Source organism: Perissodus microlepis, chromosome 9 (genome assembly GCF_051167445.1).
Source record: "Perissodus microlepis isolate ML-2025 ecotype Zambia chromosome 9, ASM5116744v1, whole genome shotgun sequence".
Taxonomy (NCBI): domain Eukaryota; kingdom Metazoa; phylum Chordata; class Actinopteri; order Cichliformes; family Cichlidae; genus Perissodus; species Perissodus microlepis.
Genome location: NC_140469.1, coordinates 17,984,012 through 18,005,108, shown reverse-complemented (window position 1 = coordinate 18,005,108; position 21,097 = coordinate 17,984,012). Strand labels below are relative to the sequence as shown.

At 40.0% G+C, this 21,097-nt stretch overlaps 2 protein-coding genes across 3 annotated transcripts in view; both read right to left on the bottom strand.

Annotated features, from left to right (window-relative positions):
* The window catches only part of LOC146380381 (SH2/SH3 adapter protein NCK1-like), a 28,074-nt gene extending 16,541 nt beyond the window's left edge, over positions 1–11,533 (bottom strand). For both annotated transcript variants that reach the window (XM_084939397.1, XM_084939398.1), the window contains exon 1: positions 9,254–11,533. The gene's annotated coding sequence lies outside the window, so the exon portion shown is untranslated. The remainder of the gene's footprint in view (positions 1–9,253) is intronic.
* Positions 11,534–11,639: 106 nt separating this feature from the next.
* Positions 11,640–14,645, bottom strand: slc35g2b (solute carrier family 35 member G2b). Its single transcript, XM_084939396.1, has 2 exons — positions 14,229–14,645; positions 11,640–13,106 (listed from the first exon to the last, which is right to left on the bottom strand). The coding sequence occupies exon 2, from the start codon at positions 13,078–13,080 to the stop codon at positions 11,830–11,832; it is 1,251 nt and encodes a 416-aa protein (XP_084795522.1). The 5' UTR covers positions 13,081–13,106; positions 14,229–14,645; the 3' UTR covers positions 11,640–11,829.
* Between the last annotated feature and the right edge of the window lie 6,452 nt (positions 14,646–21,097).

Below are 21,097 nucleotides of genomic sequence, written 5' to 3'. Positions count from 1 at the left end.
TAGTATTTCATGACCAAATCGCAAGTGCACAGCTATTCCTCCCATTTTCAGAAAACACGCTGCAACCCATCACCCCCCACATCTAAGATGGCTAAGCACTAAGTGCACATTAACACCACAGTGACTTGCGATGCGAATGTGAGGGAGGATCAAAAAGTTAAGCGACAGATGCCCTGAGCTAATCATGCAGCTGCATACTGAGCCGAGACCAGTCGCCTTGCCCCAAAGCGCTACGCGAGAGGTCAGACGGGTCAAACTGCTCAAACGGTGTCACATTAACATCAACTGTGGATCTCCACTTACCCTGCTGCCAGGCAGAATTAACAGGTAAGCCCAATCCGCCAGCAGCACATAGCACGCATCAATCTTATTGACTTTGTGACTAAATGTTTTCACATTTATCTTTCTAACTCACAGCTTTAAAAACAAAACAAAACAACAAAAAAAGGACTCCTCTTAAATTATAAAATACAGTAGAATAGCCCTTTATTGTCATCGTACATGTACAAAAAAATTGTAGTTCGGGAGCACTGTGCTGCTGTATACGTTCATATTCGCCGCCATCTTGCAAGCATCTTGCATTTGTGAGACAAAAATTAGGTTAACAAACCAAAAACGTGAAAAAACTGTCTTTCCATTTAGAGTTGAGATGAATTAACATATGCAGAATCACCTGTAGTTGGAGGATTTTGCAAGACAAGTAAAAATAAAAAACAAAACAAAAAACATATTCACTGATGATTCGCAGTGATGTGGAGGAGAAAAGAGGCCAACCAATAACAACAGCAACAACAAAAAACCACTACGAGGGCAAGGGCTGCTGATGTGGAAATGTTCAGTGGACAAGATTATCAAATGCGATGATGTCATGACTCAATGCTCCCAGACAAATAGCCTGTGACCTTTGTAATGAGTAAGTAGTAGTAGTATGTTTTGAAGAAACCAAGCACTGGGAAAAATAACGTGGGTGCCAAACATAAAGCAAAAACACGATCTTTATGGGCAAGCTTTGTGGTCATCAATGAGGGCACCGAGACTGCATGAAATGGTTGGAGAAGTAGCCAGATCTGGTGGTCTGTGGTAAGTGCAGGGTTTTCCCTGCTCGTGGCAGCTCTACTATTCCTCCCTCGTAACATTCAAAACCAGTCTGCTGTCAATAGAACAAAAAAAATTCATCTTTAATATTCTGCCTTGAAACAGAATAAAAACCTGTGTTCTAGTAGCTTCTTTACTGAGAGCTTTTCCAACACGTTATTATTATCAGTATCATCTGCTTTAAAGGCTGAATTATAATTTAGATTAATCAAGTAATATCTGACAAAGTATCAAAAAATATTAGAAACATACCGGGGCCGTTTTTACACAAAACAACCAGCTGAGTGTACGCTGAAAAGCTGTCACTTCACAGCTAACAGCTCAAGATTGAACTCAGTGTGGGGGTATTACCACAAGTGGAATCTGTGTTTATAAAGAAAGTGGGCCTATTTGTGTCATGCTAATGTGCAGAATTATAAACCAAGCGGTTAGTCTGGCTCAATGTTATCTAATGTCACACCAGGCTAGTGACAGGTCAAGCAGTGTTAATACAAGTCAACCACTCATGTTCTCAAGAGTACCAACTCTAGTCACAACTGTTTCCCATCAGCAATGTAAAACTAACCCAAATGGCATCACTGGGGTATTGAACACAGGTCAGCGATCCTTTATTTAGAGTCATCAGAAAATACCTTTCTGTTACACAAAATTTGACGAGGCTCAAGTGACGGCGTAAACCACAAACCGCAATAACTGCAAATTAGCAGTGTAATGAAGATGCACAGTGCAACTTTGTCAGTTCTTGTATTACAATAAAACAACACTGACATGAATTCACCACATCCTGCAATCTACAGCTACTGCCATAACCTCTCGAGTCTTTGCATGAGAAAAAGGGGGAGAAAAAAAGCACACAAGTGAAGAGCCAGTCAAAGAGCACTCCTAGTGGACTCTTAGTGGAATGCATTTTATAGAGATGCTGTCCTGGAGACAAGCATGAGTAGAAAATAGCCAGAGCTGCACTGACGTCAATTTTTGTCCTTTTACAAGTCATATGAGAAGTTATTTGTTAAACAAAATGAACAAACAAACAAGAAAACCTCACAACAGTTGGATATTGTATCAGCTAAACAAGCCAAAAAGAACAACTATGGATCCTTGTCTATCTTCACTGTGTGGGCATACAGTGTATCACTGCTCGGCAAGACTGCTGAGGCACTGAGACAGCAGCAGCATGAGCTCACAGAGGCAGACAGAGTAACCTAATCCCTGTGACAGCCTGCTAAAATCACAGGGCTCTGCTGCCTTCTGGAATGTGCTCTTTCTGCTCGCTGCTCACTCAGCCCCTCTGGCACTGCTACACTTCCTCCTTCCACCAAAATGTGCATTTTAGATACAGGGAAGGTCTGATTCACAAACTGACAGCACAGGATGGTGATGGGCCGATTAAGACATGTTTGCGCTTCTCTTCACACTGAACCACAGCAGCTGAAATCCCATGAGACTGCAGCTCATCCCAGATGTCCCAGTTTCTCTCTAAACAAAACAGAAGCACAGCAGCAAAGGGTCATGGGAGACTTGGCAGGCCAGCTGTGAGACAGGAAGTGTGGACACAAGGGTGACCGGATGATGGGAAAGTGATGCAAGCTGACAGAGAGCAGGCTTGACCCTCTTCGAGTTTAGATGAGTTCAGATAACTTATCTTTGCACTGATGCTTGTAATGTACCTTGTTAAAGAGATCAAAGATGAACTGCTGGACTAGTTTAAACTTTAGCACCAAGAGAGATCACATGATTTCCCACTTTAGAAAACTGTATTGTTCCAGCATCACATTAAAATTGAATTAGGGGGCCTCTAGTGTTTTGGGTTAAGCATATAGGCTAAGCTACATTCATGACTGTGTGAAAGCAGTTGGTTATCCACCCCTCGGGATCACCCTCAGCAGTTGGGAATGGCCTAAAATAGACCGTGGCTCATGTCCTTTGAGAACTGTCAGAGATTTACTCTCATAGCAACGACCAACAGCAAAAGTTTCAAGCTTTCTTTTAGACTAACTTCACATCAAAAGCCCCACTCTACACTCTAAACAAATATGTGAAAGGCCCACATAAACGCCACTGTTTGAAATATGTTGCTTAGCAATTTAGCCTGAAAATCCCATGCAAAAAAAAAGGAGTAGTGCTATTTTCATAAAAGGCAGCATTTATGTAATTTTGGCAAACGTAATGTCTCAAACACCACAATAAAGAAATTAAATCATAGCCCATGACATTTTCAAATCTATAGCAGACAAACAAACAAACATATTCTCATATAGGCATCCATCCATATTAGAGGATATCCATTGTTGTGTCTGAGAAGAGTATCTGTTCATAAAATTCAAATTAACAAACATTACTCTAAAAATGTTTTCACTTCCTTATTTCACTTCACAGTTTATTATTACAACTGCATATTCACCCTCAGTCTGGTTGTGAACTGTCAAGCCCACAGAAAGACGGTACTGGTGAAGTGACTCCTTTTCTGTGGCTGGAAGAGGGGGACGAGATGTTAAACAGAATGCCAATGTCTATGTCTAAGCTGCACAGAGATTCACCTGTAATAAAGTCAGTTTTGATTGCTGAATTTTGATTTTTCACAAAGTCTAAATCACTGCCCCAGAAGAGAGCAATCTACCAAGCATTGCTTCAGAGGCTCACACTAACGTTGCTAAAATGAAAAGACAAGACAAGAAACGTGAAACCAAGACGGTTTTCATGGGGCCTTACAAGTAGGTGTTTGCTAATAAAAGTTAAGAAAAAAAAATGCTGAAACCGAGATTGTCAAAATGAAATAAGTTATTGATCTGTATCAGCCCTGAAAACCTGATCAAAGCTTCCTTATCAGAAATCACAGCAAGTTACATAACCAAAGTGTTTGTAGAAAGCCTATGATGTTGCAAAAAAGGCAAAACATAGAAAACATTTTACTGTAAAGCCACTTGCAAGACTGCACACGAGTCATGCTTTATCTAATTATAATTATTAATTATAGTGAATGCACACTCTGCAGCTGATTCACCAGAAGCATGCTTTCATTCCATCCGTAAGCAGATATCTGTCAGAGCTTAATACCTCTGTGGAAGAAAGGATCCATTTCCTTAGACTCAACCTAATTTAGCAGCCTACACCTCTTCATGTACACCCTGAAATTGGCAGCTCTTGTTCTAGCTGGCCTACCCACCAGGTAAAATGATGGCCACATCCAAGAAATCTTGGGTTTAAAACAACAGTGCAACACATTTTCAGATTACCTAACAGATTCTGAGAGCTCCAGGGGATTTCCCAATGACTAATCTAAGTTTACAAAGCAGAAGGAACTCCAACACACAGCAGTGCAGTTTAATAAAGCTGCTCTTGGTTTGGTTTTGTGTACTGTCATGGTTCCTAAACCTGCTAGGAGTCAGTATGAACAAAATCTAAATATGGGGAAGTACTGCCATGAAGCAGAAGACCTTGTTATTGTTTCAGTAAAAACCGCAGATTATTTGTAAACTGGACAGTAGTAGATATAAAATAGATACTGGCTTCATTTCAACTCAAAAATGCCATCACAATAGAACTAAACAAGCTACTTGTGGCAGACGTTTGAGAAGGACACAAGTTGGAAAAATCGAAAATCTAGGATCTGCAAAAATTCCCATCCTTAAATTCTCTGATAGGAGAGAGGGGGGAAAGAACATTTTCCACAGAAACGCTCATCTCTATACTCCCCAAATCAGTCAGCCTACACACATTTCAGTTCATTTTATTTCTTTAGGGTATTATCTGAGAGTAAAATCAATGTTCTCATGCATTTTTAATGAAAGCTGGAGATTGTTTGGCAACTTTTCCATACCCAGGGAAATGGTGTGAAACAGCACTTGTTATATATGTTGCTAACTAGGGCTGACACAAACGATTATTTTGACAGTCGACTAGTCACCGATTATTTCTGCGATTAGTCAACTAATCAGATCATGCATCCATTGGACGTAAAACATACAGCTTATTGCACCAGCATGCATCTGCTCTTATATAACTATCATTAGCTTACAGCTTGAAGTGTTTAAGGTATACGCTAACTAAAAATAAAGACAAGATGATAGTTTATTAAATTTTAATGACATCTGCAGATTGTTTCGGTGGAGTTTAATAAACTCAGCCGTCTGCTCCTTGCTATCTAAAATATAACAGGACACCGGAGTATACTCTCGAGCATCTCACACTTCTGATAATCAGTTGTCTGCTTGACGTTTATTCAGCTGTGTAAAAACTATAACTTTATTTCTCAGCCAAACCGATTTACTCAGGAACAAATAAAATACTAAAAAAAAAAGCCAAACAATAACATTTTTAAGTTATCTAAGTGACTTATATTAAATGTTTAACCTGAGTAGCGAAAGACAGCGGTGGGTTTGAAAACATTTGCCGGGAGTCCGGTGTTCTCACAGGCTCGAGTGAGCCTTGAACCCCGGCTAGCTATCGAGCTAGTGGGTAACAGACCTCTCAGAAAACGTCGGAGCGCTTTTGAAAATATGTGGTGTCTTGATAAACTGAGCAGATATTTGAGGTTTACACAGCTACATTCTCGCCTGAAAATATGTTAAACTTTATTTTGTGACCCAAAAAGAATAATAAGAGTAATATTAAAACTAACTAGCTGCCGCCATTGTTGACAAATGCGCTGGGCCGCGCTATGAATTCTGGGACACAGCTTCTTCTTCTTAACGGCAGCTGGCATCCTTGTATATGCAGTGCTGCCATCTTCTGTTTCAGTCCGTTATTACACTCTTAAATACTACTACTTATTCCTGCGTCTTTTGGGATCTTACAAAGCTTCAAACGACGCGTCGACTATTAAATTAGTCGTCGACGATTTTAATAGTCGATGTAATCGTGACTAGTCGACTAATCGTGGCAGCCCTATTGCTAACCCCTTCAAAAGATCCAGCACATTCATTTCAGAGGCAACAACAGATTTTTATAGGGATGGTCAGCTTTTTTTCTACACACAAAAACTAAAGAAATCAAAATAATCTGATTAAGATGCTTAAGTCTGCAACAAAGCCAATATCTCAGCAGTTGCTTGAAGGTCAGTTTCATTGCGATCAGAAACGCAATAAGAAAAACAAACTGATTCTCAAATGACTGATGAGATTTCTAGGTTGCTGGACTGTTTAATTATTTCATTCTTGCTGTTTGATTTCCTGTGTGATTGCATTCAAGATCTAGCTTGCTTTAATACAAATATTTCCATGTTGTCGTTACGGCCAAGAGCGCTATGCCATAAAATTGAACTTTGCTCCTAGGTTTGGGTGTTATAAAATAGTCACAGGAAAGTTTCCATCTAATCACTGATCTCTATTTGCTACCAGTGGACCACAGACAACACTGAGAGGTGAGATTATAGATCCAATTATTTTGAAAAAAAAAAAAAAATCTGGTACACAAGAGGTTTTAATTAGAACACTCTCATATACTGGAGCTATATGAAGGTCTGTTTTGTTTTTGCATAACATGTTCAAAAAGAACATGACAAGAAAAACGGGTGGTGTGGAAGCCACCCATGAACCATCATTTTCTTGCTCCTACTGAAAGTACTGTAGCAGACTGAGGAAGGTCTGTGGACAGGACTTACTATTGGTTTAACAAATTCACAGAAATGACCAAAGCTTGTGCCTAAAAAGCCTGCTTTCATCATTAAAGGCACGCACAGTTCTTTCATTATGACAGTATTGCTTTTTTGGAAATTCAGTGCTACACAACTGCCGTCACAACAATGAGAGTCGTAGTTGCATGAGTACGCACATCCTCATTATCACTTTGCCAAACCCACTGAAAGAAAACCCCGAACCATAATGGACTAAGAGAAGAAACACTGAAACTGCACACTTCTCCTACTCGACATGAGGAAGTCAAATCACGTACTCCAAAAGAAAACAAAAAGACGGCAAATACAGCCGGGACAGTACACTTTTACAAAAGTTGGAAAACTTAGTCCAAACAAGAAACAATAACTGGGCACTTCCTTACAACTTTGCTTTAGTAGTTAAGCTGAAATGTATCTTTTTCTCCCCTTTTTTTGGTTTCAGTGTTTTGCTCATTAGTCGCCTTTTTGCCCTTTGCTAGGGCACAGCAAGCAGGAGCTGTTGCTCCGTCATATTCTGTCACAGTTAATGTATACAGAGAACGTCTGTTATTTACTCTTCAAACATCTACATGCATGAGCAGTCGGGCACAAAAAAAGAAAAAAAATGAAAGAGGAAATGGAAGAGAATGTATGCAATAACAGAGATTAAGGCGATAACATGCAAAGAGACAATTGCGGAAAAAAGAAAAAAAAAAATCCCCATTTCTCAACTTCATAAAAAGTCAAAAAAAAAAAAAGAAAGAAAGAAAGGTGACTTTATGAACTAGCTTCTGAGCCCTGACGAGGTAAATTTTAGCCATCGTTTTGACTATCGAGAAAAGCGAAGTTGGTATTTTACCCTGGGCTGCGAGGACAGATTTGGCTGCTGGAAGCCACTGGTAGCCAGACACTCGGAAAAGAGGAAAGGGCACAGCCAAACAAAAAAAGGATAACGCCTTCATACGCATACGATTATTCTGTCATAAAATCCAAACAAGAGCACCATTATAGTGTGGGATGTATGACTATTACAGGAGTACACAAGGAGTATATCAGAGTGAAGGAACAGTCCTCACTTCTGCACAGAAACTCATGACATGGCAGCTGACAGGTGCAAATTTTTTAAAATAGGTTGCCTAATTGCAGTTTCCATGCATACATTTGATTTTCAAATGTAAGCCTTCGAGTACGAAATGCTGATAAGAATGGCATCACCATTTCCTCCTGCAAGCTGTGGATACCCTCTCTGTGACTCCAACTGAGAAGAGAGCAACAGCAGAGCAAATGCCTCTCTCTTCCTCCTCCTCCTCCTCTCACCTCCTTGAAAACTAACTTGTGACAATAATTACAGAGTAATTCTTAACCAGTCGCTAGTATTTGGTTGCAGAGATGTGCAGGCTACTCGCATAAATCGCTCTGATATAATTAACCACAAATCATCAAATAAATACCTGCAATACAAAAACCTCAAGCTGGAATAATCTGTTGAGTGTTGCACCAAATTTTGTAGAAGGCCACACAAACAAAAGCCGCAAGGGCTCGCCAGGAGTTATACAGACGAACTGCCCCATTGTGCTTCTAAGAATGACATTTAGTCTGGCTTGGGTTGTGTAAGGTAGAAACAATGTTACGAGATAAACAAAGTGTGCAATTACCCAAAATCTTGCCCAAAACAAGATCTAAGTGATCCAACTAGGAATATGTAGGCTCAAATGCATTTTGCACGTAGTATACAGGTAGGTATTTATCCACAAATTGAGTTTAGATAAAAAAAAAAACTATTTAACAAACAAACAAAAAACAATTCATTGTTGTATGTTCTCTAAGGTGAAGATTTTTCCTGCATTTGAAATCTCTGGGACAGAATGTCTGTAGGTTGAGCACTACTGCTCCAAATAAACAGATACCAAGCCAACTGGGTATCACTGGGTGAAGATAGAGGTGATGGACCAGCTATGACTAATTATGGCTACTTGAAGCAAACCCCAATACCAGTGATGCACATCGTGACCACGACCAAGCGAGTTCAACTCAGTACGCAATTAAAAAACGTAATACTGAGATATAATAAGAAAAAAATAAAGCTGCATTTAAGTATAAACTGTAAATTGGATCAAACGGATTCACATCACTGTGGCTTCATTTAATTGTCAGTCTTACAAATAGAAGTGTTTACGTGGTGCCCGCTTGAACGAAAAGAAGAATAAAGATGATAAAGATGTGTAGCAGTTTTGGTGGAGTTTTTACCTTATAACCTGAGCTTGACAGCGTGTCACGCTAAAACGGCTAACATTAACCTGGCTAAGAAAATTTCCCCCATATGCTTTTAGTGGTTACAGCCAGACTAACCGTCTGCCAGCTGGATAACAGTATGCTGGCCATGCTGGCATGGACACTAGGCGTTTTTCTCTCTCTCTCCTTTTCTTTTTCAGTCTAGGTTAACGTTTAGCTGTTAGCTTGCGTGAGCTTTAACGCTGGAGAACCGTTAGTGCTGCAGTCTGTATCACAGAGCTTCACCATCAGCGGCAGCTCAGATTCATACCCTGCTCTAGTCATACCAGGTCTTACCTGATTCCTGACGGCCACCTCTTCTTATGTCCTTTTGGAAATATGTTAAAGGGTTACACACAGCAGCCGAAGATGCACAGAAACGGCATCCAGAATCCTAGCTAAGCAGCCAGGGTTTTTTTCTTTTTTTCCCCACTCCAAGACGCTAGCCTAGCTGACGAGACGCCGTGCCCCGTTGGAATAGCATTTCTGCATCAATGCATGTCATCGCTCAGCAGCACGGCTAAGCTAACTAGCAGCTACACAAGCAGTTCAGACGCTCTCTGGGTCCCGCCTGCTGCCACACGATTGGCTGAGAGAGAATCGGGACTTTGTGATTGGACAAAGACACTGTCCGTTAATCCCACTGCAGCTGCTGGTGCTTTGCTTTCCCCTAAGCATTCGTCATGTTTTCGTCTCTGTGAGGGTAAAGAATCGATCGAATCTCTACCATTGATAGACGTGTGTATGAAAAGAGAGATGAAAAGTGAGTCTGGTTATCGCATCATGTACTGTTTAATGTTTTGGTATTTAAAAGAAAGATACGTAGTGAGTGGGACTTTAGCACAAGACCCAAACTATAATTTAGGCTAGTAAGAAATTGATGTTCTGTACTATACTTGCTAAAATAAAATACATAAAAAGTGCAAGCTTGCCCTTCAGCAAGCATTGCGTTAAATGCTGCCTACGTGTTTTTAGTATATGACAACTGTAGTTTTCTCAGCATTAATAAGCATTTCAAAGAAGTGCCCAGTCATCACCAACCGTGCGATACACAAAACGAATCTACATAAAATAACTCGTCATCCAATCCCATTCGGGCTCCACATGTGAAATGATGATACATCTATTAAACGTGTCTGTGGTGAAGAGACTTGCAGAGTAATTTGGAAGGCTGTGCAACTCGCTGCAGGATGCAATCTGTTTCCTGCTCAAACAGATGGGCCTGCTCTACATGTATTCTGTGATCTGCACCCAAAACTAGACTATAATACTGCATGTATAGTGGATTATAAACTCCACCTAATACTTCTATTCACTTTTTAATATAAATTGGACTATTTAAAATAAAATATGGCATGCTGGAATGTGTTTTGAGTCACTTTCTTATTAGCTTGAGAAAGATTTTGTCCACATTTTCTCTGCAAATGGATCTAGCTTGTTGTTTTAGTCATTTTGTATTTATTCAATAGTAGTAGACTGTCATTACACAAGCAGATTTGATTTACTGCTTATATTGTTGCTGTAATAAGGGTATATTACTGGTCCCATGACATTTATTACCTATTTGTGTGCAAATAAGGTTATTATTCAATAGATTGTCATCAGCTGTCCACAGTCTCAGATCAATTTGCTCCATCAATATGCTTCCATTTCTACTGCATACACAAAACATTCGCTTCCTGGCTTTCTGAAGTAAAATAATTTCCTAGCTCTAGCAGTCTAAATGAAGTGGATCCTGAATGCCACCTGCTGGGCTATCAGTGAATCATGCGTTTGTGTCAGCTGTGAGCAAGCATCATCCCCTCTTTTCATCCACTCTGCATCCTCATTTTGTTCTTATTTCATTCCATTGCTTTTGCTTTGCCTTGGGGAAACGTAGAGCTCAAGTGGGCTTGGTTTTTCTCAAGAGAGAAAAGGAGACGTCACTGGTGAGACACAGAAAAAGCAAATGGTCTCACGCTGTCAAAAGGCAACTCTAATTCAATACAGTGCACCTGCCTCTGGGCATTAGTTTGATATGCATCTGACAGTAAACAGAAGCAGAATCCAGGGTTATAATCGCCAGTGTTAAATATCAACTAGGCGACGGGGCCAGAGCATACGTGATAGGGAGCAGCAAAAACAACAGTTTGTGCACAAAATATAAGGAATTATAGACAAGACCTTTTATTTTTCAAAGTCACATTTGACCTCCAGTAAATTTGGAGTCTGTTTGTGATGTTCAATTTAGATTTAATAAGAACAATCTCACATAATGCCACAGCCTGCAGCCTATCACATAAAGGACATTATATTCTACTTTGTAGCTTTGCTGGCTCATATGTAATTGTTTCTTTGAAGAAATTATACTGTCTTGGAAAGCAACAGCTTAGGAGCCACACAAATAAATACCAGTTGTTTTTTTTGTTTTTGTTTTGTTTTTTATAAAAGGTTGGGCTGTTTTTAAAGTTCTTATTTTATTCCTTTTATGTAGCGTGACCCATCTCTGGGCTGACATTTACAGAGATACATCTTTGCTGATTTTACATTGACATTCACAAGACCAGATCCCACATGGTCAATTTGATTTCAAATCTTGGAGCGTGGTAAAGCACACAAATTAAACAGATCATTTTCATGCCCAACATTTTGGCCAGTCACACAACTGATTAGACATTAAAGCAATACTACTGGGGCAAAGTCGTCACCATGTTATATTTGCCTTTTTTTATTATTATTTTCCACACAAATATTAAGACACCATTTTTTTTATTAGTTACACAACTGGCACTCATTTGACAACACAACAATACAAAATCATCAGATGACGACCCAGACATTCTTTGAATTGTACAACCAAGCAACATTGTAAACAATTAGACTGACATCTAAATTCATTTGATGGGTGAGTCCAGGATCTCTTGGTAATCCTGCCGAATGGCTCTGCTCACCCTGTACAGCTTGACTCCAGTCAGAGTAAACACACTAATCATGATGACTAGGCCCCCGATGACGTCATAGACAGAGGGGATCATCCTCAGAACGATGAGCTGGAGAAACATGGCAACCACAATCTCCAGGTGCTGCACGGTGCTCACTAAGGCTGGATGAAACTTATTTAGAGCATAGTAGACTCCGAGAAATGCCACAGTGGAGCAGATACAAATCCCAATTAAATAGCCCCAGGTCTCCGCATCCAAAGGAATGATGGGCTCCTGCATGATAAACATGGTGGAGGCGCCCCAAACTGTGCCCGTCCAGCCAAAGGTAAAGAGTGCGGTCCACATGCTGACCCGCTCCTTAATGGCCCTGTAGACGATCATGGAGAGGGCAGCAGTCATGCCGGCCATCACTGTCATTGTGTAGCCAAAGGCCTCCTTCCAAAACCCCAGCCTGGACTTCTCCTCATCTGCTACATTTGGCACCATAACCAGGCACAAGCCAAATACGCTTCCTACCACTGTGACTACATCAGTATAGCCCAGCCTCTCATCCAGCAGCAGGAAGGCTAGAACTGCACTGAAGACTGTGGTGGAGGCACGCCACATGATAGTGCCATTGCTAGGTGGTACTATGGCAAAGGATGTGTAAGCGCAGGTGATTGAGATTACGTTGCAGACACCGTAAAAGAAGAGACGCAGTCGATAGCCCTTGGGGCCAAAGGGGGCTTCGTGGTAGTAGAAGACCACCAGGATGGACAGCACTTGGATCACCGAGCGGATGAATAGTAGCTCAAGAGAAGGAACTTTAGAACGGTCAGCTGCTAAACGAGTAATCAATGCCACACAGCCATGAGCCACTGCTGCCCCAAACAAGGCCATCCAGGTCACCCTGGAGGCCAACACATTCGCCTCGCCAAAGCTGGCCAGCTGCCCCTCAACGCCCTTGTCTCTTTGCACACTTGGTTGCTTAGGTTGGGTTTCCATGGTTCCAAAGAAAGTCCTGCCACCTTTGCTGTCTGACACCAGTCTCTTCCCCACATTGGCTTCAGCAAAGGCGCCAAAGTCCTCAAAAGAGGGTGCATCGTCATAGCCCTCATCTCCAGGCTGAGGGAAGTGAGTGGCATATTTCACCGTCACTGTGTTGGGGTGAATCTTGACCCGCTTTTTTGATCCGTACTGAAGCGAAGATGAAGATATATCCATGTTGTATGGGCGTCAAATGGGGCAATCTGAAAAATGAAGTGAAATCCATTACAGTGTAACAGCAACCAAAGTGCTGTCAAATATTTGGACTTAGTTTAGAGGTTTGCATAATTTATCTCTCAGTATCCAAACCGCCACACTCACATGTATCCAAAATACACATGTGCTGACACACAACAAAAATCTCTCACGTTACCTCGTCGCTGTTACCTTTTACCCTTCCTAGATTTACACTTGTGTTACATTGCCTCTGTGTATATAGGCTGTGTATATCCCGTGTGAGCTCATATAAGCCAAGCAGCAAACATTGTGAGGCTGATGCAGTCTGATGGGGATGAAATTACATAACAGGGATCCACCAGGGGATGATATATGAATGTGGGCCACTTATGAGCTGAATGGAACTGCACACCATAAATAAGCAAATCCTGTAGCTATGTCGGTGTGTGTGAAAGGGTTAAATGGAGGGGAAGAGTTTGAACCTTTTCTACTTTGTTTTATACAGCACAAGGATTTAGCTTCAGTAGCCTTGCTGATTATTAATATTCATTATAAAATATAATTTTCAAAGTGTAAAGCCTAAATATGTTTATATATACTGTGAGTATAAAGTAGTGCCTCTGATGTTTGTTTTTTTTCTTAACTCTAAAATTTATTGCTACTGCAGCTTTCATTTGGGCAATACACAGCACATCAAAACCACAAGGGGGCAGATAGGTACTCTTGTTTGCCGTCTCTCTTCCTCTTGCTCCTCCTTTTTGAAATATAGATAAATATAACTTCATTACTGATAATTAACACAAGTCACACGTATATAAGGTATTAAAAAGCCTAAAGCCTAAAACAATGCTTTCTAACACCTACAGGACATTCATTACTTAACATCGTATTTTTAGCCGGCCAAACCAATTAAAGCGATTTATTTTCCACCGATGTACGAAAAAATTTGATAAGAACGTGTTTTCAAACCGATAATTATTTAAGATAGTAGACTATCTTAAATGCCACATTTTTTTTTCATGTCATTCAATCTCGTTGAAATCTGGTTAAATGCATATTTAGATACCTGTATTTTGACAAGCTCCTATGTGAGCCATTATAGCGCCAGCTTAGCGTAGAGAGAGGAAAACATGTTATGAACGTCTTACCTTTTTGTTCCTTAAATAGTTCCTACTGTTGCACGGATCCGGGTTTTTGTCATAAAAGAAGATTTTGTCGAATTTCTTGGTCCTTACATTCGCTCATCTGCAACTGCCATTTCTCCATCTTCCGTCTCAAGTGGAGCACCTTTTCTTTTTTCTTTTTTTTTCTTTTTAAAAAAAGATGCGTGCTGCTTAGGTTTTTCGTTCTCCACTCTCTCGACGGACACTCCTTCTGCCTCTGATGAAGCTGAAGCTGATGTTGCCGAGGCGGGTGATGATGATGCTGGTGCTGATGATGAAGTTGAAGGGGGGGATGGAGGAGAGGAGCAACTGTCACTGTCACAGCCAGCGGTTACGCTTCCTCATTCTCCTCCTCGAGAGTCCTTCCCACCTAGGCTCGCTCATATTCATCATCCCTCAGGGAAAAGAGAAGCGCGTCTGTCATTCATCATCATCATTTTCATTAGATTAAAACCCCCATCCACTTTAAGAGCAACATTTGAATTTCCTATGCGACTTAGTTATGGAGAGATGCAAGAAATATTAAAGTGCAACCAGGTTATTCTTATTCTCTTCTTTACAGACATTTTGAACATGTATCACTTTTACTGCACAATATATAAAGCAATTTATGTAATCTCTTTTCAGCTCCTGGTATATTCTAAATTGCCCACAGGTGTGAATGTGAGTGCAAATGGTTGTCTGTCTCTCTGTGTTAGCACTGCCACAGAATGACAACCTGTCCAGGGTGTACCCCACCTCTCACCCTATGGTAGGTGAGATAGGCCCAGCCCCCTAGCAACCCTGACAAAGGATAAAGTGAAGAGGATGGATGGATGGATGGATGGATGGATGGATGGATATTTTGCTAGACAGAGACCTCTGATGTTGTGCCAGGAATCTGCTGGAACCACTCAATTCTTATTGGAGTCCTATTGGACTTCACATCTCTCAGGTCCTGGTACTTGCCTATTTTCTCATGCTGTTTTTTCCTGATGTTGCTGTCCTCTGTGATTGTCACCTCTATCAAAACGTTGGTCTTCTACTCTTCATCAACCATCAGTATGTGTCCCTGTCGTCCAGCAGGTGGTTGCCCGTCTTGAAGAAGACCCTAGCCCTATTGTTCTCACCCACCTTTGGTGGTGTCTCCAATCAAGACTTGGCAACCTCTAGTCCATGCAACACAGATATTTCTAAACATAGTCCCAGCCACTTGGTTGTACCTCTCAATGTTCATGCTCCTCTTACAAACTGCTACTATGCAGCATATACATTATAAGTGGACTTGAGATTCCCTATAATCCCATATCCACGGGATACCATAATAAGATTTGATAATCCTATGTGGGAAAAAAGACCAAAGCCCCCAAAAACATGCCATATAAAAAGGTAAAACATCCTGAAAGGACAATTAAGGCGTGACATATGGTGGCTGGAACTTGATGAAAAGTAAGAGTAAATTTGTAGTTTATAGTCACCTCAAGATGAAGGAAGCTGAAAGCTCTTAAATTAGACTGTCGACTTTACTCCCACAGGCAATGCTACAGGAGCCTCAGCTGGTAATATAGATCATAATGCCATTAGCTGCCACTGCCTGTGTAACATGTCGGATTTTAATTGGTACCGTGCACAGAGGAAGGTGATTTGTGAAGCTGTGGCAATTAACTTTGTGTCAACATTTACATTAAGCTATTTACAGTCACTGTAAATCAGACAGCAGGGAACTGTCATTTTAGGGGTTATAACTAACCTATTAAGGGAGCCAATAAAGGTCGCTGTATAGAAGCAGCAATTATTATGAATGAACAGGTCAACTAATAGTGCTCATATGTTTGTCCATCATATGAATAAAAGGTCAAATTGCTGCATAGGTACATAAACACTAATGTCACAAAGTTTGTTTCTTGATGAGGTAGAACTAGTCCAAATTTGTTGCACTGATAAATAATTTAAGAGTACACATTATAGCCTACCTACCACCTCATATGGTTAAACATTCATCTTCAGGAAGGGCTGTAACTGCAAACTCATTATCTCGCAAAGGCAACTTATTTTCTCCCAGATTACGTGTCATGTGATGTATCAAAAATTCTTTGCTAATCAACATATCTTTTCTTTGCTTTTCCATTATTGCTCCTTATCAGGCAACCAGTCCTGTATTAAATAGGGTTGGATTCCTCACCGTGGTAACCCAGAAAATGGAAGAGAAGCTTCTAATGTGGCAGCTGCTGTAAATCCTTTTTCTAAGGATCTTTTTCAAAGCTTAAATAAGATGCTTGTCTGCCTAAAGCTAAACCAAATCTTAAACAGTCACGAAAATAGTAACAAACTAAGTAAAATCACGCAGTGCCACTCAGGAGATTATTCATTACTGCATAATGTTTACTGGAAGCAAAATATGTTTACTTTAAAATCTTTTTTAAGGCAATTTTTAGGCATGAAACAAGGGGACACAGGCGTGTTTCTACCCCTTTAAAAAGGCTAATTATGTGTTTGCACCCAGCCAATTTTGCCACATCCTCTCATTTTATTATTAGCGATGCATTATTTTATAACAAAAACATTGATGAGATGGAACATTTGGACTACTGGGAGGCGTTGAAAGAAGTGAAATCCTGGAGGATTTTTTATTGTCTCATTTAACCGGGGAATGGCTTTGTTCTATCAAATATCTCCAGGGAGATAGCAACATGTTAAGCTCCACTAATCCTGACTGCACCAATTTTATGTCTGGCATTTTGAAGAGGCAGCTCACAAGCAGAGGTATCTTTAAAATAAAAGCCTATTGATTGCATTATACCACCTACAGAAAGCACCGGCCCTCTGTAAGGTCTTTTCATGTAATTCCTATTCCTCTGATGCCCTGAGCAGAGAACATTCTGTAAATGAATCAGACTCTTAGGCAACAATGGGCACGTAATGACAAGACCTCAGTGGCGATAGCAAATCATGTTTGTTATTATTTGCTGTGAAGCAGCAGTTTTCAGTCCAATGTCTTTGCATGCACACAAACATTTCAAGACAATATAAAAATTTATATATTCGGCCTGCACTACATGCAGTTAATCAATGCAAAAATCTCAAGAGATACACATAAGAAGTTGTTTACATTTTTTAAAGTTAATTTTAAGCAGTTGTTTAACTAGATTTGCTTTGTGCTTGCGTTGGTCCATAGAAACCCAGCCAGGTACGAGATATGCAAATGAGCAGTGACTGGCAGTCTTACAGACATTGCAACAATTGTGTTTTACTCAAATGTGGCAAGATTTGCTAAAAAAATATCAAAAATGATTTCACATATAGTATTTCAGTGCTGGCAACAGTTGCACAAGCTGTTATATGTTACCTGACTCCACAGCTGTCACCTCATATCCATCTTTCTTTTATTTCTTTCAGAGAAGTGTTCTCTACTGAAACTGGAGCCTTGTATTACCCCTGCTTGCTTGTTGTTGAACATAGTGGTGAAAAAATGAGAGCCTCGAGGTGTTTTTGTGTTGATCACCAATTGGACCCCCCTCCCTCCACCTTCCTCGTTTGGTATTTCACAAAAAATCACAAAGGACGTGTCTCTCATTCATCTTCTATTTTGGGCTTAAGCAATTTCTTATTGATTAAGCAATTATATCTCTGTTTCCCGAGACCAGGAGAAGATGGTGACAAGCAATCCCTTTAGTTGCTATGGGGAATGTAACAGCTGGCCTGTCACTGACATCCAATGAAATAAGCTGAAGTTGGTGTATGTGTAGTCCTTTTAGGATCTTTTAGGATTGTGCAAACCAAGCAGTAAAGACTATATGCTCGGCCCAAACATTTTGCATTAACTGGCCAGACTAATGGGGACGACCGTGGCTCAGGGGGTTGGGAAGCGCATCTGTAACCGGAAGGTTGCCGGTTCGACCTCTCTGTCCTGGTTGTTGGGCAGACACTTTACCCTCCTGCCTACTGGTGTTGGCCAGTAGGCGCGATATGGCAACCTCGCTTCTGTCAGTCTGCCCCAGGGTAGCTGTGGCTACAACTGTAGCTGCCTCCACCAGTGTGTGAATGTGAGAGTGAATGAATAGTGGCATTGTAAAGCGCTTTGGGTGCCTTGAAAAGCGCTATATAAATCCAATACATTATTATCTACATGCATAATGATGCACTAATTTATGAACACATTAACAGCAATTTTAGTTCATCCATTTGTTGCTAGAAACACATTTTGAATGTTGCAAATTGTGGTTCGGTGTTGTTTGCTCCTAATTCACTTTGACTGTGAGAACGCACTGGTAATGTGTAGCCAGCTGTCAAAGACCAAGCCAAACTGTTACCAGCATAATGATACCTGCAGACATTGCTCTGAGACTAGCCCAGCGAGATTCCTGCAGGTTTTGTTTTCTGTCTATGTACTGAACCCAAAATCAAATAGTGCCCCATACTTTCATGAATCACAAATAGGGCAACTCAGCAGTTTGTTCTAAATCAAGCCTTTTAAATTATGCATGAGCAGGAGAGGTTTCCCTTCGTGAAACGAAAGAAAACAAGAGAGAAATTATGATTTTTTTTTCTGTGTCAAATGATGTAATAATTATCTAAACACCTACCTCAACTATGAATGAGTTATCCCTGATCTGATATGTGTTAAAATAATATCTTTATTCATGAACATTCATATATGCTTTTAGAAGAAAAGACTGCCATACACTCATCCAAAGGCCATCAGCTCCTGTAACAAAATGGGATGGAAAGCTTATTCATCTCAGAAAGGTATCACCTGGAAGCCAAACATACACCGGGGGAAGACGGCGCATGGAGGAGTTAACTTCATTCATTTGAATCTGTCACCACAATGAGCTCATACTGTACCTTTGAAGATTATTCTTTTCATATCTGCCAGAGATCAGATACAATGATGCACTACTTAATCAGCTGCACTCATCACTGCAGATATTCGAGCAATTATTCATGTGATAATAGCCTGCAATATTATTCAAACCATCAGCTTTATAATGAACCTTTTTGGACTTTTTCCACATGTCTTCTACACTTCTTGTATGTACTGTAGCAGATGATGAGACTTAACACATTTAATTTATTTATTTTTGGATGCTCTGTTATTATCAGATCCTCAGAGCAGTTGAGGCTGAGAATAATTGGGTCCTTAAGCTCCAGCAGCTGTTTTTTTTTAAGCTTGTTTGCTGTTAAGAGTTCATCACTCTGTGCGAGTACCTACTAAGTAAATAGCCAGTAAAGAAAGCTGTGATGACTTTCTTTTGGGAATTTTTAATCTCTGCATAATTTGGGTGGAGGATGCTGTGGCCTGTTGTTACTTTCAGATGTTTTGCAGCCAGCTTACGTCACAGCTAGTACACTGTGTGGCTGTAGGTTGAGACTTTGATTAGAGTTGATGTGTGTGAGACGCAGATGGGTAAGTTTAAAGTTCACAAGTTTATTTTCTGTGAGTATTTGTCATGTGGAAAGCTGCGTCAAACACATTTATCAGGTACACCTGTTCATCTGCATGTAAACCAAATTATCTAATTAGACAGTCGCATGAGAGCAACTCAGTGTATTTAGGCATGTAGAAATAGTAAAGACAAATTGAGTATTAGAAAGAGGAATAAAGTTGATTTAAGTAACTTTGAACGTGGCACAGTTGCTGGTGTCAGGCTGAGAGAAAGTATGTGAGAAACTGCTTTTCTACTGGCATCAGCAGTTTCTGAAATACTTTTGCTTTTTTGAACCATTCTCTGTAAAACATCCAGTGAGCATCAGGGTGAAAATAAAGGAGAATGGAGTATGGACCAAGATCTCTAAGGAATGTTTGCAGCAACTTGTTGAATCGATGTCATGAAAAATGAAAGGAGCTCAGAAGGCAAAACAGGATCCAAACCTAGAACTAGCAACATGTACCTAATAAATTGGCAGGTGAATATCTTCACATTTTTAATTCTCAGAGTAGAACTCCTCATGCAAACAGCAACGGATCAGAATCTTCAAGTTCATGTACACTTTATGTTTATTATTATTTTTATTATTATCATTTGTTTGCATGTTTTTCTCTGCTGAGTGCATATTATAAGTGCCTCATGTATTCTTGTGTGTGTTTCATGTACTCCTGATATGCCCCGACATCCAGCACTCATAAGCTGACCACGTTTTTCTGACTAAAATGTGGTGCTAATACAGGCTGTGCCAAGAATATCATATGATATTACCTCTTCCCAAACCCAAGTGAACTTGAGCTTTAACAAATCGTTCTTTTATACATTTAATAAACAGTATTTTCTATGCAGGCAGTCTAATCCAAACAAGTCAAGGATTATTTAGCTTCTATTAATCTTTTGTCCAACAGTGGCTATTGTGAACTTAATTTACAACTGGTATAAATAAAAAATAGCCACTTCAAAACTTTGAGACCATAAACTCTGGATGCAACCAAATGGTGTTCGGACATTGTTTCCATCAAAGTTAGATTACTATACAAACCTTTTGGGAGACATTTTGCTGTTTTTCCACCATTACTCTTGTTCAGAGGAATTTCCTTTCCAGTTCCCAACACATGCATTACATATTTGAATGGTTCCCTGCTATGCATGTCTGCTATAATAATAAATTCATAAGTCAACAAGTTTTTTTTTTATTCCCATAGTACACGAGACAAAAAAAAAATGAACACATCTTTCAACTTTACTACACAGTTTTCATTTTTTGAAACACCTTCATTTGCAGGCATGAGAGGAAATTGATTTCCAAGCTGTAAATGGCTTCAAGTTATACAGTTTTTATACAAGTTGGAATTTATGAGATAATGTTTCTGCAAGGGAAACATAAAAGTTAAAAGGCAATACAGAAAACTTTCTCATTCAGAAACCAAATATGCAACACACTGATCA

What these genes read in the sequence shown, in the direction of transcription:
- slc35g2b (XM_084939396.1), bottom strand. Translation starts at nt 13,080, where the DNA reads ATGGATATATCTTCATCTTCGCTTCAGTACGGATCAAAAAAGCGGGTC.